Source organism: Petaurus breviceps, unplaced genomic scaffold, assembly GCF_028583685.1.
Source record: "Petaurus breviceps papuanus isolate PSGF00001 unplaced genomic scaffold, PetGlider_PUasm1.0 90977, whole genome shotgun sequence".
Taxonomy (NCBI): domain Eukaryota; kingdom Metazoa; phylum Chordata; class Mammalia; order Diprotodontia; family Petauridae; genus Petaurus; species Petaurus breviceps.
Window position 1 is genome coordinate 25,148,236 of NW_027187391.1, and position 25,511 is coordinate 25,173,746.

Below are 25,511 nucleotides of genomic sequence, written 5' to 3' on the forward strand. Positions count from 1 at the left end.
TGAACAGCAGACCCACTGTACCTACCTAGCCCCCTCCCCTCCTCCCTGCCAATACCCTAATGTCTTCTTATATGCCTCACTGCTCACTGGAACAACAGGTGTGTCCCTGAACTCTTAGTTCCCACAGAAACAGCAGGTGTGTCCATGTGATGGGAACCTAGCTACTGCCTCCACCTGGGCACTGCCCCCAGACCCATTCACAAGAAACAGGTGTGTTCTTGTATTCAATCACAATCACATCATCCATCTAGCTCAAGATAGGACAACAATACCTAACCATCTGTCTTAACCAGACAGGACCACAATAGCTAGCCAGTTGGAGGGCAGAATGACCAGAATGTTTAACCACTGAACCATAGATGGGACCCCTCCTCCATTACCTAATCCCTTAACAAAACCCTCCTCCATTACCTAATACCTTAACAAACTCCTCCTGCCTTTTTAATATTAATGATATTCCTCTATTCTACATAAATTTCTGTTATGTAATCATCCTTACCCTATAAAAATCCATCTTTCTCTCTCTGAAGTTACTGGTTCCTCTTAGAACTCAGCCAGCTCAATGAGAGGCATCAATTTCAATAAATGCCTATACTTGAATTAGAGGTGGTCTGATTCTGAATTCTTTGACAGTTCCACCACAACACATCATGAAACTACAACAGTTTTGCGGTGGGCAGAGCCCCCACCTCAAGAGTTTTTGGTATCCCTGGGTTTAAACTTCAATGGATTATATATTGTCTTCATATTTTGATTGACACTTATTAGGCAGGACACCACTTCCCTGCATTTTAGTTTCCTCATCTATAAAATAAAGGAATTGGTTTGTAGGTTCCCGAAGTGGGCAATACCACCCCCTGGGGGTTGCTAGAACAATGGGGGGCAATAGTAGCCTTGGGTGCAATTGGGGGCCATTGAATAAAAATAAGGGGGTGGTGGAAGCATAGGGAAAGAAGAGAATTTTGAAAAACAGTTTGTACATGTTTCATCTATTGTGTAACAGAGTTAAAGTCATAGTGATTACATTATTTTCCAAATAAATACACAAGATGTAAGTAATACCTGATCAGTGATCTAGTCCTCCAATAGGTCTTAACAAGCAAATGTTGGAAGGCTAGCATGTCAGGAAGTCTAGAATACATTGGCAGGAATATGTGCATGTGATGACTTGTTTACAATACAATACTATACAGTTACATGATGCAATATTGCATCACCAAAATTTCAATGCAAGAAAAATCTCACATTTACAAAAAATTATTAAATTGAATTTAATTTAATATTTAATATGTATGTCATTTAAATTTAATTTACGTCATTTAAAAATATGTATTATATATTTTTTGAAATGACATACATTTTAAAAAAATGTTAAATGGCTAAAGAAAGTAGATTTCCAGGAGGCACTGAGTAATTTTTTTTAAGGGGGCAGTAGGTCAAATCAGTTTGGGAACCTCTGGTTTAGATGGTCAGTGAGACCCCTTCCAGCTCTAAACTTATATTTAGGTTTGTGGAGATAAGGATGCGTAAATAGGACAAGGAAGGCCATTCACCTTCTGCAACTACCTCTAACTTCCCCCTCAATCAATCTCACCCCAACAATGTGCCAGACCCTGAGCTACCATGTACTACCTCTCCTGATGTGAATAGTAATAATGCTTAAGAAAGAGAGCATTCTGTGCATGAGGGATAGCCGGAGAGAATGGTTGGAGCCCAGTGGAGGCAGGTGTCACTACTCCTCAGTTACTAATGTATATATGACTTTTAGCTTTTGTTTTTCTGTTTTTATTGTTTGGAATGCTGTCTTGGACAGTATTCCCTTAGTTCCTATTTTTAATAGGGACTTTATGGAGACAATGCTGTCACATAAAGAATGGATCTCTAAGGGTTTGCATTTTAGGCAGTCTAATGGAGGAGCTATTTTAGGACAAGGCCCTTTTCAGACAGCAGACCTCCCATCACACTGTCTATTCCACCTCCACATGAGGCAGGTTATGCAGTGACCTGTTTATTCTGTAAGTGTCTCTCAGGAGCTCAGATTTGTCCTTCCCCCTCAGGTAACTTTCATTGTTTCCCAGTTCTGTTCTAAATGTACAGCCTTTGATTTCTGTGTGGGATGCATCAGTTAACAAAACAAATTCTTCTATTGCTAATGCAAATACTACATGGACTGACTTTCTGGGAATTATACTCAAACAGCTAGGGTATGCACAAAATAGAAAACAGTTTTGGGAAAATAAAAGAAAAAAACAGGGAAAGGGGGGGAAAAGAACATTTATTTAGTTAAATGAAAATGTTTGGTACTACTTTGTTTTATTTTAAAGATATTAAAAATGGAATAAACACATAATTTATAAACAAGGACATCTACCCAAGAATGCAGTCTGAGAGATTTGTGACATCATAAGTACTCAGTTCCACCATGGCAAATGGTAGATAATGACTTCAAATGAATAACAAACATAAAAACAACAAATATTCCTGAAAACAGATTTTCTTTTTTGGTAATAAAATGACATTTAACATTTATAATTAACAAATTAGAAGTCATGTTAAATACATTAGTGAATTGAGAACTGACATAGGAGTCAGAAAGCCAAGAGGTCAAGTACTACCACAACTGTGTTAGGATAGATAGATGGTGGTGTGGATGAGAGGGAGACCAGGAATCAGGAAGATTCATCTTCCTGAGTTCAAATCTGGCCTCTAATGTTTACTAGCTGAATGACCTTAGGCAAGTCACTTAACACTGTGTCCCTCAGTTTTCTCATCTACAAAATGAGCTGGAGCAGGAAATGGCAAACCACTGTCGTATCTTTGCCAAGAAAACTCCAGATGGGGTCACAAAGAGTAGGACATGGCCAAAACAACAACAAAAATGATAGGTTAAATGCCTTGCTGAGGGACACATAACGAAAAATGAAGGACTTGAACCTAGATCTCCCTAGCTCTCAGGACATCTTCCCATCCACTACACCGTATAAGCACTGTTTTTGTTCTGTATAGCTTAAATTGTCTATAGAAGTGAAGTCACATGGTCTTTTCCTGAAAGACATTTTATTCTTGCTAGTATCTTTTTGATCCTTCATGGTAAAGTTTGATGCTGCTGTTATTTTGTAGGCTATCCTAGGTACCAATATATAGAAGTTAGCTTAATCCAAATCCCAAATATTGAGGGGTGGAGGGAGTTGGGCACTAGAAATGTATGAAATATAAAATGACTTCCTTATTGTTGGAGATGCTCAAGAAGAAGTTAATGACTCTAATCAGCAATCAGGAGCACTAAACCAGATTCAACAGATTGCTCAGTTAGTGATGCAAACTGTCATAAATATAGAAGGCAGCTTGGTAAGCAATGAAAAAAGGAATTTGTAGGAATATCCATTTTGCAAGAGAAAAATGATCTCCCAAAAGTCATTCATTTAAGATCTTTTCAATTAGTATGCTGCCCTTTATAAGGAAGAGAAAACACATAAATTTCTACCCAGATGGATAGTATTCCAAACAATAAAGACAGAAAAACAAAAGGAGTGGTGACGCTGGCCTCCACTGGGCTACAGCCATGCTCTCCAGCTATCCCTCATGCACAGAATCCTCTCTTCCCTCCTCATCTCTGCTTCCTGCTTTCTTGGTTTCCTTCAATTCTCAACTGAAATCTCATCTCCTACAAACAAAGAAAAAACACCTATCCCATTCCTCTGGATTATATTGCCTTGCCTCTTTCAATCATTCCCTTTATGTAGCTTATTTGTACATATCCTTCTGCTTCTTGTCTTCCCCATTAGATTGTGAACTCCTTGAGGGCGGGTACTTTTTCCTTTTTTTTTTAAATCTCCAGTTCTTGGCACAGTGCCCATGGGTCACATAAAAGTTTTTTTTTTAAACAAATGTTTATTGATTGACTGAGTAAACATATCCACTAAAATTAAGGATCTCAAGGTGGGGAACAAGGTACATAAAATTCTAGTCTCAGATAAAAAAAGCAAAATAATATCAGAAACCAAACACCAGGCCCTATATTAAAGATCTTAAAGAGGGAAAAGAACATTTTGCACCTTCCTTAACTGAAGATTAGATTGACGCAGGCAATTTTCTGAAAGACTTTTTTTGACAGTGGCAAATACCAATGAAGAAAGATGACTGATATTGGAGACTAAGCTATTTATGTGACAGTGTCAGGGACAGGAAAGTTTTTAATTGCAATGGAATGCCCTATGTCATTTGAAACAAGTTTGGATTATGCAGTTTCCAAATGATTAGACAGTGAACTAAAATTTTGGAAAGGACTTTCACCCTTGATTAAAGAAATGAACATAATCCCTTTGGAGCCATCAAGGTTCTTTCACTAAATAGAATGAAAAAATTAAGAATTGGAAAAGTAAATATACCTGCGATAGGGCAAGATGATAGAATAAATAAGTTGATGGACTGGGTTTTTTCTTATGCCAGGGCATAAGAATTCAACAACCAACCAAATTATATATTACAAAAGGCATTTTAAATGAAACCATGCTAAGGGGAATCTACAGATGATAGTTGCTATACATTTAGTCTGGTAAGCAAGAAAAATTGAGGTTATGCAATATTAACTTAGACAAAGTAATTGGAAAATATAAGTATGGTTTCAGAGTGAAGTGGATATAAATATTAAAAAGCATGTCCCTAAATGCTTCTTTTTTTTTACTTTTTGAAAGGAATCCAGATTTTCCTTCACATTTATTTGCTGTAATGATTAAACGAAACAACACTTCTTTTTTCCAGTTACTTTGCCCTAATGAATATTGCTTATTCTCAGTTTTAAATAGCCTACAAGGCTAAATGTACAATTATAATCCATAGATTCCTTTCAGTAAGCTGCTTTAACTCGGATGCCTTTCCCAACGTCTTATTTTGTTGGCTTTTGATTAGGGAAGGTTCTTAAGTGGTGACTCTCTCAGTCTCTTTGAAATCATTCTGTTTGGCTCGTCATTTTTGTCTTCTACTGGAGGAAAAAAAAAAACAGCAAGAAAACAAAAGTAAAAGCAAATGGGCTTTAAAATCAGACCATCAAGGTTGCACCAAATCTCCTTTTAGGACTCAGACAAGGTAACATCCAAATGCACTTGGAAACTGCTCAAATTTATTTGTAATCGGCCTATGATTGTGCTGTATTTCACTACATCCTATACTACATTCTATTATTTTCATATCTACTCCCCCAGGCAGCCACCTAAAGCTAAGATTCATCACTCAGCAGTTAGTTTTATAAATATGTATATGTGTGTATGTGCATAGATATGTGTGTATGTGTTTGCATATGTGGATAAGAACTGGATTTTCAATTTCATCAATTAAAGACAATACCCAGATAAGGAAACTGCCTCTACCAATGAAGATTATCATTCTCCCTGCAACTTAAATTCTTATAAAGTTGCCATTAGCTTGGAGAGGTAAAGTGACTTGCCCATAGTCCCATAGTCATTATGTGTTAGAGGTGGGGCTTAAACCCAGGTCTTTCCAGAATTTATGTCAGTTCTCAATTAACTACATTACAATGCTTCTTTTATATATGGCATAGAAGGGATATAGAGAGAGAAGGGAAAACATCCCAATTATAGGAAACACCTTTAGGGAAGATTCCCTGACAGAAGATATGTTAAGGAGACAGAAAGCAGTTCTGTTTGACTAGAATATATCATAGAATCTGTCAAGGAAATTAGGGTAAAAAAAAAAAAAAGTCTGACAAAAAAGGGTGGACCTTCAGGGGACATTCTAGAGATGCAAAAGAATTAAATCTACTTTTCATAAAATCATTTCTGTACCCCACCTCATAATATTATAACCATTATTATCAACTGGCACTTTGGAAAATGTTAGGCACATGGTTCCATACTACATTTGATAACAAAAACAAATTATCATCACTAATCTTGAATTTCTGATTCAAACATAATTAAAAAATAACAATAGTCCCAGATGGTCCTTGTTTCTTTTTAGCTGCTACAATAAAAACAATTAAAATTAGGAAATCCATTCTACCACTTATAGCATAGCTAGAAGGAATATTCATAGACAGAGAGTACAGGTATAAAGTGAATTTGAGGGAACGACATAAAAAAATAATTAAGAAATGAGAAAGAGGAGTATACTTGGTGCAGAAAAAAGAGAAAGATAGAATGGAGATAAATCATTTCACATGAAGAGACACAAAAACCCTAATACAGTGGAGGGAAAGATGAGAGGGTGGGCAATGGGCATCCCTTGAACCTTACTCACATCAGTATTGGTTCAAAGAGGGAATAATACACACAGTCAGTTGAATATAGAAATCTATCTTACCCAACAGGTTAGTAGAAGAGGAAAAGATTAAATACAGGGTGGTGGAGGACACTGACAGAAGAGAGGGAAGACCTGGAGAGCCAGTAGACAAAAGCAAAACACTGTTGAGGAATAGAAAGGTTGGAAAGACAGAAAATATAAACAGAAGGAAAAATCGGATGGAGGGAAATATACAGTTAATAACCATAACTGTGAAAGTGACTGAGATGAACTCTCCCATAAAATGGAGGTGGATAGCAGAGAAGATGAAAAACCGGTATCCTATAATATGTGGTTTACAAGAAATACTTTTGAAGCAGAGAGACACACACAGAGTAAAGGTAAGGGGCTGGAATAGAATCTATTGTGCTCAGCTGAAATTTGAAAAAAAAAAAAAAGGGTAGCAATCCTGATCTCAGACAAAAGCAAAAATAGACCTAATTCAAAGAGATAAGGAAGGAAACTACATCTTGCTAAAAGGTAACATAGACAATGAAGTAATATCAATAATAAACATATATATATATGTATATATATATATGCATGAAGTGGCATAGCATCTAAATTCTTAAATGAAAAGTTAAGTGAGTTACAGGTTTATGGCCAAATGAGATAGAGAGCATTATAAATGCAAAATAGATAATTTTGATTATATTAAATTTAAAAGTTTTTGCACAAACCAAATCAATGCAATCAAGATTAGAAGGAAAGTAGAAAGCTGGGAAACAATTTTTACAGCAAGTGTCTCTGACAAAGGCCTCATTTCTGAAAGATATAGAGAACTGAATTTATATGAATACAAACCATTCCCCAATTGATAAATGATCAAAGGATATGACAGTTTTCAGATGAAAAAATCAAAGCTATCTCTAGGCATATGAAGTAGCACTCTAAATCACTTTTGATAACAGAAATGTGAATTAAAACAACTGTGACGTACCACCTCACATCTATCATATTGACCAATATGACCAAAAAAAGGAAAATGATAAATGTTGGAGAGGATATAGGAAAATTGGTTCACTAATGCATTGTTGGTAGAGTTGTGAACTGATCCAATCATTCTGGAGAACAATTTGGAACTATGCACAAAAGGCAACCAAACTGTGCATACCCTTTGATTCTGCAATACCACTACCAGGCCTGTATCCCAAAGAGATCATTAGAAAGGGAAAAAGGAATTTCATGTACAAAAATATTTATGGCAGCTATTTTTGTGGTAGCAAAGAACTGGAAACTCAAGGGATGCCCATCGATATGGGGAATGGCTGAGCAAGCTGTTACATATGAATGTAATGGGACACTACTGTGCAATAAGGAATGATGAAAAGGCTTATTTCAGAAAAACCTGAAAGCCTTGTAGAAACGGGTGCAAAGTAAAATGAACAGAACCACTGTGCATAGTATCAGCAACACAGTATGATGATCAACTATGAATGACTCAGCTCTTTCAGCAACACAATGATCCAAGACAAGTACAAAGGACTCATGAAAGAAAATGCTATCCATGTCCGTATAAAGACATGATGGACTCTGAATGCAAACTGAAGAGTATTTTTTTCACTTTATTCTTTTTTGTGTTTTTTCCCCTTTTATCTGTTTCTTCTTTCACAACTGTGACTAATACAGAAATATGTTTTACCTGATAGCACATGTATAACCTATATCAAATTCCCTACCTTTTTAGGAAGAGGGGAAGGGAGAGAAGGAGAAAAATTTTGAACTTATGACTCTTATTAGACTGTAAGCTTCTTGAAGGCACAATCCACGTCTTATTTATATTTGTATCTACTCCACTCCTGTCTCTAACCTAGGACACTGAACAGAATAAATTTTTAATAAATATTGAATTAAAGGTGTAATAGTATTAGAGAAGTAACATGATTTAAACCATTGCATAGGATATTATAGACCTAAATTCAATTTTAGACCCATATGGATAGTTATAAGTCAGTTACTGAATTTCATTATTTCATGCATTTTTTTCAATTTTGTAAAAACAATGATATATTTGTTAGTACGGCTTTGTCATTGCACCCTAGGTATCATTGGACCTTTCCACTTGATTTGAAACTGAAGTCTTACAAATTGTGGCTTTCTCATTAGAATGTGAGCTCTTTGAGAACAAGAAATGCCTTACTTTTCTTTTTGTATCTCAGGTGCCTTGCACATGGTGTTATTAGGTGCTTCATTAATTCATTGTAGAAGTTAGGAATATAATTTTATAATAAGTAATTGCTCCTTGAAATCAAAGGGTCTCTTTTTTTCTTTCTTTCTTCCTTTTTTCCTTCCTTCCTTCCTGGCACAATGCCAAACACATAGTAGGGGCATAATAAATACCTGTTTGTGGACTGATTGGAAAGATGAAAATTAACTAGATATTGAGAAGAGAGTTGTTCTTTTAGACTGAATAATGATTCTCAATTATATGGCACTTTAAAGGGCATTCTTCACAGGCCTCCTCTGAGGAAGATAATATAAATATCATTCCTAGTTTACAGATGAAGAAACAGCCTTAGAAAAGTAAAATGGCTTGCCCATGATCACATACCTAATAATGCTAAAGAGCTAGGATACAAAAGCAAATCTCCTGACTCCTTCTTATTTAAGTCTTCCAGGATACTTTTATAAAATTATAAAACCTTAGATTTGGAAAAGACCTTGGAGACCACCCAGTCCAACTCACACCTGAACCAGAACTCCCTCTATAATAACCCTCATAAAAAGCCATCTAGACTCAGTTTAATGACCTCAATCCACTGCTACTTAAGAAAACAACCGATAAATTGACCCTAAAAGTTTAAAGGTTTAATGAGTGTCTCAAAACTAAGTAGCTTATTCCCTGGGAAGGTATATTCATTATTTGAATTTCCTGGAGAAAGACATTATACACACCTACTGAAATGCTTAACGGATGCTTGTTTGCTAACTGATTGATACTTTCATTGAAAAGAGAGTCAGCTTTTTGTTTTTTAAAGGTATCAAGTGATCCAGTTTAGCACCAAAATTGTAATTTACCAAAGTCTGAAACAGGCTCTTATGCCTTTTCAAAATGAGAAATGCATTATTCTCAATGAAAGAAACATTCATAAGTTCTTTTTTTTTCCAGGGAGGCTAAGAAAATAATGTTTTAAGCCAGCACAAAGTTTTTTTTTCTTTTTTCAAATCAATTTTTTTTTTGGTCTGGAGAAGGAAATGGCAAACCACTCCAGTATCTTTGCCAAGAAAACCTCCCATGGGGTCATGAAGAGTCAGACATGACTGAAACGACTGAAGAGCAGGAATAAGTGTCTTGTTCTCATCCTTCTTTTCTCACATATACCTCATTAATGAGTTGGGGAGAGGACCACTAAGGAAGCATCATGTGAACGTTATTGTTTGGTGATTCCAGGGTGGAACTTCCTTCTACTGATGGTAGCATATAAGCTCCCTGACTACTGAATCTATTTTCTTTGTGTCTTTATACTAACACAATACTATGCTCATAGTAGGTACCTAATGAATGGGTACGGATTAGTAATAAATGATTAATTCTTCTATGTTTTACATAGGTCATTCAGCCAGTATTTCTCAGATGCAGGACTTAAAACCTTCTTGAGTACTGATATAGAGCAAATTTAAAATTTATGTTTGACAATATTGACTGACATGAAGTTATTTTTTCGGCAGGGGGTTGTTATGGCACAGGGGAAGTTTGGCATTAGCAATTGGCTAGCTATTTAAGGCAGCTAGGTGGCACCGTGGATAGGGCTGGGCTTAGAGTCTTGTTTTACAATCCTTTCTCAAACATGGAATAGGTGTTTGATCCTGGGAAGTCATTTAACCTCTCAGCCTCAGTTTCCCAGTGTATCAAATCAGGGGGTGGTTTTCAATGGTTTCTAAGGTAATATTTATAAAGCAATTAGCACAGTGTTGGGCACATCGTACTTACTATAGAAATACTTATTCCCTTCCCTTTGCTGCTAAAGACCTTGCCAGCCCTAAACCTTGCAATGGTTTTCTTGTGATATAGTAATTTTCAGATCTCGGGAAAAAATGACCCTATTCTCTATTTTTATTTGCTTAGAATACTGACTATACTGAAAACCTATTAAATTGTTTGATGAATTTAAACATTAAACCCTATTTTCTCCAAAGATTTAAAATGCTTAAGTGGAATTGAAGGAAAAGGGTCTTGGGGACATAGAGTGGGAAGGAACTAATTGCCATAATATCAAACCTTGACCTCCTGACTTGCATTTGCCTTCAGAGTGCTCTAATTCTTCTGGTGAACCAAACGGTGACACCCCCCATTATCTGCAAGTAGTAAGAATGTGAGTCCCACTGGAGGTTTCCATAATATAGAGACTACAATACAGCAGGAGAATACCCATATTCTAGCAGAAAAAGCCAACAAGATAAAGATAAAAAGGTTAGCTAACTTGAAATTGGCTTGGTTAGGAGAATAAAAATCATACATAGGTACTATCAAGGACTTGGGACTGTCAAGACTTGAGAATTAAGGAACTGTTTACGAATTTATGAATTATCAATGGCCTTTGAGCCTCTTTCCCCCACCTCCACTATCAATCATTAGAATATTTCTTTGTTCATTATCACCTTAACCTAGGTGGAACCTGAAATATAATCAGTTAATTTGACTAATTATTAGCAGCCCCGATCATCTTGGAGGAGAAAGGCTAGAGAGAAGAAACTTGACATTACTATCTAAAGTGAAGTTTGAGAATTACTTGTAAATATAACCTCTTCATCTTCACTTGACCAGGATGGCTGCAAGAGATTCAAGTTTTCTGCAAAGTTCTTCACTGCATGTAATTGCTTAGAGAGTGAGAACCCCCTAATATTGTCTAGTACAGGGGTGGGGAACCTGCGGTCTCAAGACCACATGTGACCCTCTATGTCTTTAAGTGTGACCCTTTGACTGAACCCAAACTTCATAAAACAAATCCCTGTTTGTTCTGTGAAGTTTGGATTTGGTCAAAGAGCTGCACTTGAGGACCTAGAGGGCCATCTGTGGCCTTGAGGCGGCAGGTTCTCCACCCCTGGTCTAGTAAATTTAAAAGGTGTGGGTTATGACTATTATTATTATTTTCCTTCAGCATTTAACAGCCATTTATTCCCATGTGAAATTATTAACTTGAGGAGAAAGCTACAGGTTTTAGTAGCTGTACTGACAAATGTGACCTTCCATAAATGAGTAGAGTCACCAAGGGGAGCTGGGATAGACAGGGACTCAAATTGGAGAGAATTACCTAAGTCTGTCCTCCCCTTTGGCTCTGGGAGACAGCAAGGGACCCTCCCCAGTCCAAATAAGGCAAAGAAGAATGTACCCGGCATTGAGTGCACTAAGAATAAACCTGAGCTCCTGTGGATAAGGTTACTCTCAACACATTTTGTTTTCTGTGACACAGACCCCAAAGATCTGTAATTATCCAAGGATTGCTGTGGGGGTTTGCCTGCTTCTTCCTACTTATTTTGCCTGTGTGTGAGCACGTGTACATCTGTTAGTGCCTGTGATCTTTCTCTTTCTCGGCTTTGTTGTCCTACTTTGGCACTGGAGAGCTGGTGTGTGTGTGCTCCTGTGTGTGTATGTATGTGTGTGTGTGTGTGTGTGTGTGTGTGTGTGTGTGCAGGAGGGTGGTCCTCAGCAGTGCCAAAAAAGATCTGCTGAAGAGTCCGAGGGAGGCAGGCAAGGCTATTTTTGTTTGAAGCTGATACTTTTTCATGAGTTGAAGTCACTGCCTAGAAGAGGGCTCAGGTTGTTTCCGGGGGGAGAACTGTGCAGAAGAGACCCAAAGTTCAACGAAGCCCCAAGAAGCAGCTAGAACAGCAAGGAAAAAGAAGGGGCCCCCCACAAGTGAACAGTTTACCCTCTGGCTGGCCCAGCTCCAGGACCCTGAAGCATTCTTCAGACTGTCATCTTAACAGCACCTTTTTAAACTAATACTCACCCCTGCCACCATGACTGAGATCACAGCAGAAGGTACTGTAACCATTTTCTAACACAACAGTAGGGAAATCTTGAATTTGACAGATGCACTGAATTGATGTACAACAGATGGAAAGAGGCCCCTGCCATTTTCAGATTGGAATACACAGGGTGGTGTATGTTTTCTGTGGTTGTAGAGGGGGCTGGGGCCTCAGGGGAGTTTGTTGTGGGGGTGAGATGAGAAGGGTTCTATATGTGTTTGTTTTGTGTGGGGGAACTGTTAAGGGCTGGCCAATGGGCCTACTAGTTCAAAAAACTTGTTGCCCCCAAATTCTATAAATAGCTATGTATCTGTAATATGAGAGCAGATGTCTGAGTATGAACCTTCCCATGACAGTGGGTGGAGTTTGTGCTAAACTTAAACCATTAGACTTAATATTTATCCTTTAAAATAGCTTGTTTTTAAACACACACGTGTATATACATATATATATATATGCACACATACAGAGCAGAGTTAATATGAAATTAGCATTTCACCCCCTTTATTGTAGCTTGTCATATATAAAAACATATATGTATATTCCCACATACATATGTGTATATAAGTATATAAAAAATGTCTTAGTGCAGTTTTAAACATTAATAGTTTAAAAGCATTTATAATTTAAAATTGTACTAAGGCTTTTGGAATACCTTGTCTGTGTAGCTATAAATAAATATAACATATTTATTATAAATAAATATAATATACATATAAATATGAATATATGCTTAGTCTAAAATAATCTTGATATATTTTATATTCCTGTTGAAGATTCAGTGGTATATTTTTAAAGTAAAACAGAATTACTTTAGATGAGAGAGAGAAAGAGACAGAGACAGAGAGACAAAGAGAGAGACAGAGTGAGAGACAGAGAGAGTGAAGAAACAGTTTAGTTTCTAAAATTCCAAATTCCAGGGCTACTGATAAAGAAGAAATCTGGTAAAGGAAAGAACTTACCTCTGTTCTTTAGAAAAATGAGTACACATTTAATATAACTTTTGAGTTTCAGAATTTAGAGCTAATCTATCTATAATTTGCTTCTGGCAGTTAAAAGAAAATGAAACAGGTGGTACCTACTGCTTGACAGTTTCCTAATTGTAGTGTTGGCCAGAGGAGCTGGTGAAATAGGAGGTTCGTGGTCTTACTTCTTTGTGAGGTTATTAGGCCAGGGTCAAATTTTCAGTTCCTTATTTTTCTTTGCAAGCTTGTAGCTAGAAACTGTCATGAGAATCCAAGAAAGACTCATTTGGATTTTCAAAATGTTTTATACCTTGTAATTTAATAGACACTAAAATTTAGCCTTATTCAATCTACAATTTAGAATTTGGGGGTCGAATGTGAACAGTTTTGTATTATTTTGTTTTTTCTACTGTTTGAAAAATAACAATGAGGACCAACATTTATATAGTAATTTACCATTTGTAAAACCCTTTACATATATAATTTCATAAGAAAACCTTTTTTAGTTGCTATGTACATTATAATTCACATTTTCTATATGAGGAAACTGAATTATAAAGTTAGTATGTATCTGAAGGGAGACTTGAACCCAGGTTTTCCTAACCTGAAGTCCAGCATTTTGGAAGTGCTTGATAAATGCTTATTGACTGACTGACTGATATACACTCACGTTCTATTTGATTTATTCTTGGAGAAGACTCTCCATGATAACCACAACTTCAGCCCTGTGCATGGTATTTAGAGACACATGCTCTTAGTTCTCTCCCTCTGAATAGTGTTGACCTTTAGCAGAATTATAATATCAAGTGGCTAAAATAAACCATTCCTTACTCGTACTTGGAGCAGGTTCAGAAGATCTTTGCATTTGTTTAATGAAGTCTTGGTTGAATGCTAAAATGCCAGTTCCTGCTGTCCCCAAGTCTAACATTTTAAGAGGACTAGAGACAATATCCTTTACTTTTATATATAGTAAATACAGTAACAAACATTTAGGATCTAAATATTTTTTCTTTTTTTTTTTTTTAAAACAATTGGGGTTAAGTAACTTGCTCAAGTTTACACGGTCAGTTATTTCTGGGTGTGGTGCTAAGTATCTGAGCCTGGATTCGATCCCCCAGGTTATCCCTGACACTGGGGCCTGTGCTGTTACTCGCTGAGCCACCTGGCCACCCCTAAGCAAATGGGGTTAAGTAACTTGCTCAAGGTTACACGGCCAGGTGTTTCTGGGTGGGTGCTGAGTGTCTGAGCCTGGATTCGATCCCCTGGGTGATCCCGACACTGGGGCGGGTGCTCTTACTCATTGTGCTACTTGGCCACCCCTAGGATTTAAATTTTTAAGTGCCCCTCAGCCAGAACTCAGAATATTGTCTGTTCCCTGACTTCTCATAGGATCTTAAAACCTCTGCATCATCATTTCCAGTTTTTTTCTCTCTCCTTTTATGTCTTTCATTTCAGTGATAGTCAAATGCCATTCAGGCTGTCAGCTAGAGAAAGCTTGCCCCTGCAGATAGGTGCTGGAGTTAATCCATAAGGATGTTCAAGGTGCCCTCTCCAACTATTAAGCTGTGTATCATAACACACTTTCTTTGCCATTGCTTTTGGGTGTATCTGTTTAACTCAAACAATATGTCACACTTTGCTAGAGCTAAACTGTTTATCAAATGGCCTCCTTCACTTTTCACATATCAAGGAAAAGGATCATGGAATTTTAGAGATAATCTAGTCTACCATGCCTGTCCCTCAACCCTCATCTTTATTTCTGTATGAGAAAACTGAGGCCTAGAGAGATCAAGAGACTTGCCCATATCTACACATAGAGTTAGTTAGTTGTGGAAGGCTGTTCAGACTTGTGCCATTGGTGCCAGTGATATTGGAAACCATTTAACTGTGCATATATCCCATGACTTCCTGCTGTTCCTCTATCTGTCCATTGCTCTCTCCTCAGATACCATCTCTACACAGAGGACTGCCAGATTAATATAGGTAGCCTTGTTTTCTCTCCTGAGCTCCATTTCCACATAACCAAATACCCAGTGGACAAAAACACTAGATATCACATCACCATATCAAACTCGATATGAAAAAAATCAAACCAAACCAAAGCAAAACAAAAACCTATCATCATGCCCTTCCCTCCTAAACCCACCCACTTCTGAGCTTCCCTAAACCCGTCAAGAGGACTCCTATTCTTCTAGTCACAAAAAGTTCACAGCCTCAAAGTCATCATTCAGTTCCTCACTCAAGATATGCAACAAGTTGCCAAGTTATGTAATGTCTACCTCTATAGCATCTCTCAGTCTGTCCCTTTATGTACCCCTCAAATAGCTAAACTTCAGGTTACCCATCTCTTGGTCCATTGTAATAGTCTCCTAATTAGTTACCCTGACTCTAATCCTCTCTCTCTCTCTAATTCATCCTTCATAAACTGTGTAAGTGATAGTACTAATGTATGTCTGATTATGTCATTCTCCTGATCAATAAACTCCATTGTCTTTTTATTATCTCTAAGGTCAAAAGCAAACTCCCTTAAGAACTTCACAAACAGGTTCCTATTCACTTTTCTAGGCTTATAGAATTGTTCCCTTCATACACCTTACTGGTCTTATTGCTGTTTATCATACATAGAATTTCATCTTCTGTCTTCATACCTTTGTATAGGTGTGCCTTATATGTCTAGAATACCTTCCTTCTCCCCCTCCCTAAATCTCTAGTTTCCTTCAAAGATCAGCTCAAGTTACACTTCTTACATGAGAAAAAATTTCCAGACCCACCCTCGTACTTATGCTTCTCCAATAAAATTACCTTGTATATATTTCTATATGTGATTGTTGCCTCCTTTGATAGAATACAAACCATTAAAGGCAAGGACTATTTCATTTTTGGCTTTAAACCACTAGTACTTGGCAGATTGTCTGGAACATTATTAATAAATGCTTGTTGGCTGATTGATTTGATTGACCTGCAAAATTTAGATAACTTATGAGAGCTTTGCAGGGACCTTCCTGAGGGGACTGGTCTGCTGTATCCTTGATGTTGAATCTTCCTGATATGATAACCAAGATCAGACCTGAGATTATACTAGGCTCCCAAAAAATCTGGAATGAGGATTGGAACATCTATTTGATATCCTCCTATGGTTCTAACCCTAAAGTGACATACTATGAGAATTTGAACTGTTCTTCTTTGAAATATACCATTTCTGCCTTTATTTTTAGGACAGCCACCAATTAGTGACCTATTGAGGTGCCACATATACCAAGATATTAAAGGCCATCTACTCCTATAAGTATCTTTTTAGAGAATCTTACTACAGAGATGTATTCCTTCTAGATATTAGGCAAGCTGAATGTTTGAGTCCCAATTTATTATAGACTTAAGGCTAATATAGGAAAAGTTTCCAAGCATGTAAAAGTCATAAAGTGAGACATGTAGTAGGTCAACGTTGCTATCAAAGACAACATAAAATATGTGTATAACATAACTTTGTATTTATGGAATTGATAAAAGAGTACAGAAAATAACTTTTGATGATAAAATGGGAACTATTAGATTTTGAAAAACAATATGACTGTTACCAGTAATTTCCCAGTTACATGATATTGATCCTAATCTTAAACTACATGCTTATAATTTCAATGTACCTAAAGGACAATACAATAAAAAGATGCATTATGGGTGGAGACTCTAGAATAGTATAAGAAATTAACATGAGAAGTGATATAAAAGATTATTTAGGACTTTCTTAAAAAGGGGGAAAAGATAAACTGGTCATTAAGTAAGAGTGAAGGTTAACAGATAAAAGGTATGAAGAAGAATAGTAAAATAGAAATGCCATCAAAGCTTCTAACCTGGAGAGAAAGTTTCATTGGTAGAAGGGGAGGGGAAAGGAAATGATGAGTTTAGTTTTAAAAACATTGAATTTAATAAAATAGTGGGAAGGCTATTAAATGAAAATGTAGGCAATGGAAGATATGAGAATATTGGGGGCATTAAGGGAAGATATGAAAAAAACTTGAATATAGAGATGGCTAGGTTGCACAGTGAATAGAGCACTGGCCTTGGAGTCAGGAGGACCTGAGTTCAAATCCAACCTCAGACACTTGACACACTAGCCTTGTGACTTTGAGAAGGTCACTTAACCCCAATTGCCCTCCAAAAAGCAAAACAAAAAAAAAACTTGAACATATTTGGATGTAGAAGAAAAAGAACCTGTGAAGAAAAAAAGAATCATGCAATAATTCTATTATTATATTGCAATTAGCTTTTTCATTTACTGCTTCTAAGAATTTGGGGAAATCATTTAAAGCCTTTGGGTTTCAGTTTTCTAATTTGGAAGCAAGTGTGTCAGACTAATTAATATTTAAGATTTCTTCCATCTTTAAATACTATAAACATAGTATTAAAATGTAAATTTCTTGTCTTTGTATTCCCATCACCCAGGATAGTGCTTAAAAACAGTTCCAGCACTTGTTGATTAACTGAGGACAGTGACTGAACTCCATTTCAATGCTTATTGATTAAGGGCAATGAGGCTTTTCCCATCATTGTATCCACACCTTATGCAGTTTTATTCAGATATTAAGTATTTCAGTTAGATTCAACATTCATTTATTAAGCTTCTGCTATATGGGAAGCACTACAATAGGTATTAGAGAAAAAGACAAAAACAAAACAGTCCCTATCTCAATGAGATTGAATTCTACTGTTTAATGATTTTTAAATTGAACTCTCGTGTAGTGGCAACCACACAGGCATAGCCAGGATAGCTGCTAGTACAGGTTCTTACATCTAGGAAAGATACCTGTTTAAGGGGTCAGCAATTTTTTTTTCTTTACACTTACTAGTTCAGGAGAATAGTCAGCAACCTGAGCTTCAGAGAAAATATAAGAAGAGAAATTAAGCCCAACAGGCAGGGCTCTGACGACCTGAATCAACTATACACTCTACATACATTCCTGTATCGAGAGAACCTTTACATCTGAGCAGTCAGGGACCTCTGAACATATAGACACTCAGAATCTCAACCAGAGAATCATAAGAACCTTCTCATAAATGTGAGCCCCCAATGCAAAATACCTACTCAGATATATATGTATGTATGTATGTGTGTGCATGTATGTATATATGTGTGTTTCTGTGTGTACACTTCTCAGAACCAGAAGGCATCGTAACCCTAGTGACTCGGTGCCTAATTAGAAGTTAGCAAAAGGTGTGAAAGCCTTCCTACCAGCAAACCTCCCCTAAGCAAGTTTCCCTTAATGGGCTCCACATGAGGCCTATTAATGGACAGGGAAGATGTTAAAAAACATTACATCTTGTGCTAGGGAGTCAATGAGTGATGAGTAAATGAATTGTAAAAAGCAAAGAGGAATAGGCTAAAGTTAAAAACTACAAATCTGTATTAAACTGGATAGACAGTTCTCTGTCATCCTCTTGAGTCTCCTGTTAGAATGTGAATCCTATTAAGGCAGGGACTTATATATAAAGGGATCCTTTATATCGGCAGTGCTTAGCACAATGCCTGGCATATAGTAAGTAGTTTTTGACTGACTGATTGATTGAAGGTAACTGAGAGGGAAGGGATCAGGGTTGGGTATGGTAAGAGAAATTAGGGGGAAAAGTGTCAGGTAAGGAAGTTATGGTTAGAGCTGGAGATGGTAATTAGATCTTGGAGATAAAGCTAATGATAATGAGGTTTAGGAGGTGGCCACTCTTCTATAGTCACCATAATTTGGAAGTCTGGATATTGTAGATTCAGAGTTGCAGTGGACCTTAGAAATCATGCAATCCAACCCCTTCGTTTATAAAGTTCAGTGACTTGCCAAGGTCACATGAGTAATATCTGACAGAAGTCAGGTCCTCTTATTTGAAATTCAGCATTCTTTCCACTGTAACACTATCTCACAAGCAAAGTAACTTAATAATATTAAGTCAAAGAATCTGAGGGGAAGAATGTTAACTAGTGTTGAGAGCCAAAATATTTGATTCAGCACTCAGGCATCTTTGGGTGGTCAGCTCTAAACGTGATGTCTTTTGAGGATTGTAGCTTTGGCTTTGAAGTCTGCTCTCAATTGTATCCGTTTATGACTGTGGCTGCATTAGGAGGTACCTGAGGCCTAGATCAAAAGTTTTTACCATAAGACTTTAGTTTCCTAGATAACAAATCCTTATCAAATTATCTATTCTGTGCTACTTCCAGGATATAACAGACTAAGGTAATGATAAGAATACTTGCTTATATTATATATAAATATTTATGCTTATATGTGCTTATTATAAATGCTTATATATAATTTATTATACATAAATTATATAAAATAATGTTATATTATATTATATATAATAATATATTATTAATATTATTATAAATGCTTATATAGAAATAATTCCTTTGTCTCATTTGCTCTATAAAAACCTTGTCCTAAGAATCAATAAATGGAGTTCGTGGTTCTTCCAACTACCCACATGGTCTGGTCATTTCTTATTCACATCTCTGGCCATGCTTAGTGCTGGACACTAAGCGGCCCATGGCAAACTAGGTTCTGAAGTCCTTTGGAAACAATGTATTGGGTTTTGAGGGACAGTAGTTAACATCAGCAATAATTTGCAGAATGTCATGGAGTCCACTTGATTAGCTGAGAAAAGGTGGTGGTCCATGGTACTAAGAAATGGTATTATGAAGTGTGGAGGGCAATGCATCATTTTGATAGGGGAAATGGGAAAAGGTTTAGTCTCTGTGGGAGACAATAGTGGAGGATAGGGTTTTTTCCTTGGCTGATTTTCAGTTAGGGTAAATAAAGGAAGAGAAGAACATAAAAATAGCTATTGTAAAAGGAAAATTTAACTTCAACAGTATGAGATTTGTATAAGTAATAAGAGAAGGAGGACAATATACAGCAGTGGAGGGGGGGAAACAGGTGTAAATTGAAAAGGTAGAAGTGAGATTCATAGGAGAGGAAATTAGCATTCTGGTTGTTGATGCAGATACCAGGAATAATAGAAATATTAGGGTGATAGACAAGATAGGGTATCTCTTAGAGGCAGGATGAAACGGAGTTTGGGGGATATGATATTGTAATATAGGAGGTAACAAATGTCAAATGAGATGAGGCAGTCTCACAGAATATTAGGGATCTAAAAAGGTCTACACACACATACACACAAGGCAAATACACAGAGGTAGTTCAAGTTAGGTCTTAATATTCAAAATGAAATTATAATGTACAGTGTTCTTCCTTATAGAATGAATGTGATTATGAGAATTTCTTAATAATTATTGCTCATCCAAAGTAGAATAGGATGTCTTGGGAGGCAGTGAGTTGATACTCTTTGGAGTTCAAGAAAGTCTGTATGACAACTAGTTGGAGATTTCTTTCTGGTATAAATTGTAGGAGATGTCCACCGGTCAATCAGTAATCAAGCAATAACGAAGCACCGATATGTCCCAAGCCCTGTACTTAGTATTAAGGAAAGAAAGAAGGAAGGAAAGAAAGAAGGGAGGAAGGAAGGAAATAAACCATTCCTACTCTCAAAGAGCTTAAATTATAAGCTCCTTTAACTTTGGAATTTGATTGTGTGAATATAGTTCTTTTAATTGTTTGTCTTAGGTGAAAAATTGTAGGTAGGTAAAGAAGCTTAGTCTCCTAGTAGATTAAAAAAAAAATCAACAAACTATTTGCAAAGCTGTCCAGGTTGATGACTGACTTTATTTCTTTGCTAATTGAGGGAGCAATCCATGCCTAGTCCATGATGCATAATACCTAGTGACTAAAAACAAAAATACATTTAGTTCATTTTAAAGTGTATTTTGCAAAGTAAACCTGGCCATATTCCACTGGGAAGCATCCTCTCCTGGTTTAAGAAATGTTTTGTAATTCCCCACCCCCTCCCCCCAACGTTTGGTTAAGCAAATGGTACAAATGGAAAATGTTTTCCTTATCAGCTTAAATACGTCTTAATTTTTCTATTTATTTTCAGTCATCATTGTGATTGTAATTTAAAAATCATGCTGCTTTACAATGTTGGAATGAATTGAGCATATTCAGGCATTATACCAAGGACTTAAGGATCCTTGGAGACTTGAGGCCTCCAATGTTGTTTGCATTAATGTTTAATCGGTTAACAATATTTAATACCAGAGAAGTATAAAATAGTACAACCAAGCACTTTTAAAATCATTTGCATTGACCTTTGGGTTGTATATATCAAATTGAAAAGAGAAGGCATGACTTTCCAGTTTAGTTTGTAGTCTTACAAATCCATTCAGTTGGAACTTAAATGTAATATCAACCAATTATTGTTTTCCTTTTCCAGACTAGAGCAAGAATTCTTTGGGGACTTACTCATTGTATGAAACTATATTCATGCATTGTATACAGCAGCATATTTTAATAGAGCAAATAAGGGAAAAGTTCCATTAGATACTATGTCTTAAAGCAATCCAGTCATTTCTAGCTTGTGGATTTCCATCATTAAAAACAATTCAAATTTGAAACCCCAAAGCAGAGTGATCTAACAATGACAACAGAGAGATAGCAATCAAGAGTTAAGGAGATATCCTCCTCCTTGTTACTCTGGATAATTGGATTAGCCTGGACACTATAGCAAAAGGTAGGATATGACTAGGTACTTTCTTTTAGTGTCATGTGAACATATTTTTCCCCCAAGTGAGACTTATGCAGAAATAGATGAACTTCCTAGTCCAAAAGGACTGTATTTCCCCTCTTCAAAGAGATTTTAAAAGAATATCCTCGGCACATATGTAATGAATAAAGACCTGCTCCTCTCTCTCTCTCTCTCTCTCTCTCTCTCTGCTGTTCTTCAAGCATCAAAAGCATCCCCATCTCTATGCCTGAAGTCAAGTTGTCAAAGGCACAATGAATCTAAGACTTGGTGAGATCCTTTGGTATGTAAATGAGCTAGCTCCCCCTATAATTCAAAGGGTAGATTTAGGTTGTAATTTCCTTTAAATACCAAAATCTGAACCCAGTTTAGACTATTTGTTTATAATTTGGTTCTGCACAATTAGCCTGATGTTGCAGAGAATAGTATTCTGTAAAATACCATTTTAACAAATACTAATGTAGATCAGTTATAGAATTTTGGATCTAGAAGGGACTTTAGAGATTATCTAGTCAGATATTTTACAAATGCAAATGCAAAACAGTCCAGAGTTGCTGATTCTAACCCTTAGAGCTGTGTTTTGGCTTGGCAGAGAGGACATGAGACCTAAGAAAATGACACACCAATTCTATTCTTGGTCCTCTACTTAGTCATTTGTCATTCCACCTGTCCCTGATATGAGGTATCCATCTGTTAAGAGAAAATAATTCATAGGTATTTATTGACAGTAATAAGTTCTCTGAGAGGGGAAATGTGCTTGTGCGTAATAGAGAACCAGTGGACATAATATATTTAGACCTTGAAATTCCATTTCACAAGTGAAAAATATCTTTTAAAAAAGATACTATACAACTCATTACTTTATGTAAGAGACACTATGCTAGGAAAAAGAGGAGATAAAGATAAGTAAGATGTGATCCCTGTCTTCAGGGACTTCACAATTTAGCAGGAATAACTACCTGAATATAAATAAATAAAAATCAAATTATGCTATTGTAAACACACAAGAGGGAGTATGAAGTTCTATGAGATTGGATAAGGGAGAAATTCCTTCCAATTTTGGCATTTCTGAGGTGGGAATCAAGGAAAACTTCATTGCTATAAAAGGATTTGATATAATGGGTGGTAAAGAGAGGGGATTCAAAGGAATGTGCAAAGGCACAGAGATCTTAAAGTATGGGTTTTGCAGTTTAGATTAGCAAGAACGTAAACCATTTGAGTAAAGCGGCATGAGACAAGATTGGAGAAGCATAATGGAATCAGATTTTAGAAGGTTTTAAAAGACATCCAAAAAAAATTTGGACTTCTTTGAGTAGGTAATAGAGAGCCACCAAAAGTTTTTATGTTTATGAGATAAGGAAATCAGACCTATGAAAGGGGATATTGATTTTGCCGCAGTATACAGAATGAATTTGAAGGCAGACAAATTAGAGGCAGGGAGACCTGGTAAAAGGTTATTTATATAAACTAGGCAGAGGGTAAAGAGGTCCTGAATGGGGGTAGCCAAAGTAATAATGATAAAGAGGGAATAGGTATGAGAGACAGTAGGAAGGTGGAATCAAAAGGATTTGGCAACAAATTTAATTCGGTTAATTTGTCAAATACCTAAATATGTAGCATGCACTGGAAGTACAAAGATGAAAATATTATGGGAATTTCCTAGTCAGGGTTCCTTGAAAGCCTAAAGAGAAATTAACCCACTATCAAGTCTGTAGTTTAAAAAGTGAGTAGTCAAACAAAAAGAAAAAGAAATTTCTTAGTGAACTCAGAAGGACTGCTCCCCGGAAGCTACTCCAATGTCTTAGAATATAGATTGGGTTTTAATGACTTTTTAAGCATGCTTACAGTATATGTTCAATTAGTTACATTATAAGGCAGACTGAAAATGAAGGAAGCATGAAAACCCTGGGGTCACATGAGTTGCTGAAGGTCAGGTTTTGTTGTGTTTTCTTTTTTATTCCAAGGAGAATTTTTTTTTTACAGGAAAGGATATAACAAAATTTGGGAAATGAATTATTGGATAGTTGGGCTTATCATACATCCTGGTATTGGTAGGAAATCTCTAAGATAGTGGGGGATCCCTTTTAAAACATAATCATTCTTGCTCATCCTGTTGTTGCCAGGAAGGAAACTGTTGTTCTGCATTTATACATCCTCACTGACCTTTCCTTTTGGTGCCCAGGTTGCCTTAACCTAGGAGAAAATGTTTCTCCAGACCTCACATTACTAGTGTTCATTTTCCTCCTCTGCAAAACAGTATATAGTCTCTGCTCTTAAATAGCTTGGTGGAATGGTAAAATGCATATCTAAGAAGTGATGAGCAGGCAGATTTCAGAAAAAACCTGGAAAGACTTACATGAATGGGTACAAAGTGAAGTGAACGTAACCAGGGGGACATTGTATACAGTAACAGCAATATCATATGATGATCAACTATGAATGACTTAGCTCTTCTCAGCAATACAGTGATCCAAGACAATTCCAAAGGACTCATGATGGAAAATGGTATATACACCCAGAAGAACTGACTGAGTCTGAATAAAGATCAGAACATACTATTTTCACTTAATTTTTTATATATTTTTTTATTTATATATTTTATTTTATATATATAAATATATATTTATATAAATATATATATATATATATTATTTTTTTCCTTTTGGTCTATTTCTTTTTTTACAACATGACTAATATGGAAATATGTTTTACATGATTACACATATATAACCTACATTTATATTACACATACAAATTGCTTTCTGTTTTAAGGAGGAGGGAGGGAAAGGATGGAGGGAGGGAGAAAATTTGGAACTCAAAATTTTTATAAAATGTTAAAAAATTGTCTTTACACATAATTCTAAAACATCATCTAAAACAATAAATTCATGAATAATTCGAGTAGAGGTTATAATTAGTTAAGTAAATAGGAAAGGTCCAAATAGAATGGTAAGATAAATTTGAGAAGGGAGATATCACTAATAGCTTATAAATTAAGATCATTTAAAAGAGGGGGCAGGAGAAGGAAAGGAAAAGCCTTAGAGAACTGAAGGATTTCACAAGGCCATGGCAGTCAGCATTTTAAAGAATTTTAAATAAATTAGCATTGATGTGTTTTTGTTGCTGTCATTTTGGGGTATTACTCCTCCCCACAGCTTCCATATACAGATAATTAAGCCTTCCCTTGTAACAATTCAGAAGAGCTGAGAAAAACTAACTTTACAAACAGCTACATCTGATAGTAAATATATCTGCTATGTCCTATCTCTCTACCAGCTTTCCATACCTATAGGCCCCTACTTCTCTGCCCAAATTGAAGAGATACTCTGTCTTTGGTGCATAGTTTTGTCGTTGGTTTTTGTTTGGTTGGTTGGTTTTGGTTTTTTTTTTGTTTGTTTGTTTGCCTACGTAAAAGTCTTCATGCTCTTTTCTGCAGTGTATTGCTAGGTTGCATTCCATATTACTGGGAAGATGAACCATCTTTTTCAGTTAAAAAAAAAAAAGGATAATATAAGATTCCATGGCCTAAAATTCTACAGGACAAAATATATTGCCCAGAAGAAATGAAAAGTTCTCTAGAATGAAACTATGAAGACACAAAGAGAAGCAGTTCCAAAAGGGAAAATTTATCAAAAGCAATTGATCTTGGCACACAGG

General features: G+C 36.2%; 1 protein-coding gene and 1 pseudogene across 37 annotated transcripts in view; one reads left to right on the top strand and one right to left on the bottom strand.

The window, feature by feature from the left end:
* Positions 1-13,413, bottom strand: part of LOC138152860 (deoxyuridine 5'-triphosphate nucleotidohydrolase pseudogene) — a 143,925-nt pseudogene extending 130,512 nt beyond the window's left edge.
* TRDN (triadin) overlaps positions 11,647-25,511 on the top strand; it is a 565,674-nt gene continuing 551,809 nt past the window's right edge. For 34 of the 37 annotated variants that reach the window (XM_069076882.1, XM_069076893.1, XM_069076886.1 and 31 more), the window contains exon 1: positions 11,654-12,280. In XM_069076882.1, coding sequence (XP_068932983.1) covers positions 12,259-12,280 — 22 coding nt within the window. In that variant the 5' untranslated portion in view covers positions 11,654-12,258. Of the gene's footprint in view, positions 12,281-25,511 lie in introns of all 37 variants that reach the window. The other 3 variants (XM_069076909.1, XM_069076919.1, XM_069076920.1) reach the window with 3 other exon arrangements.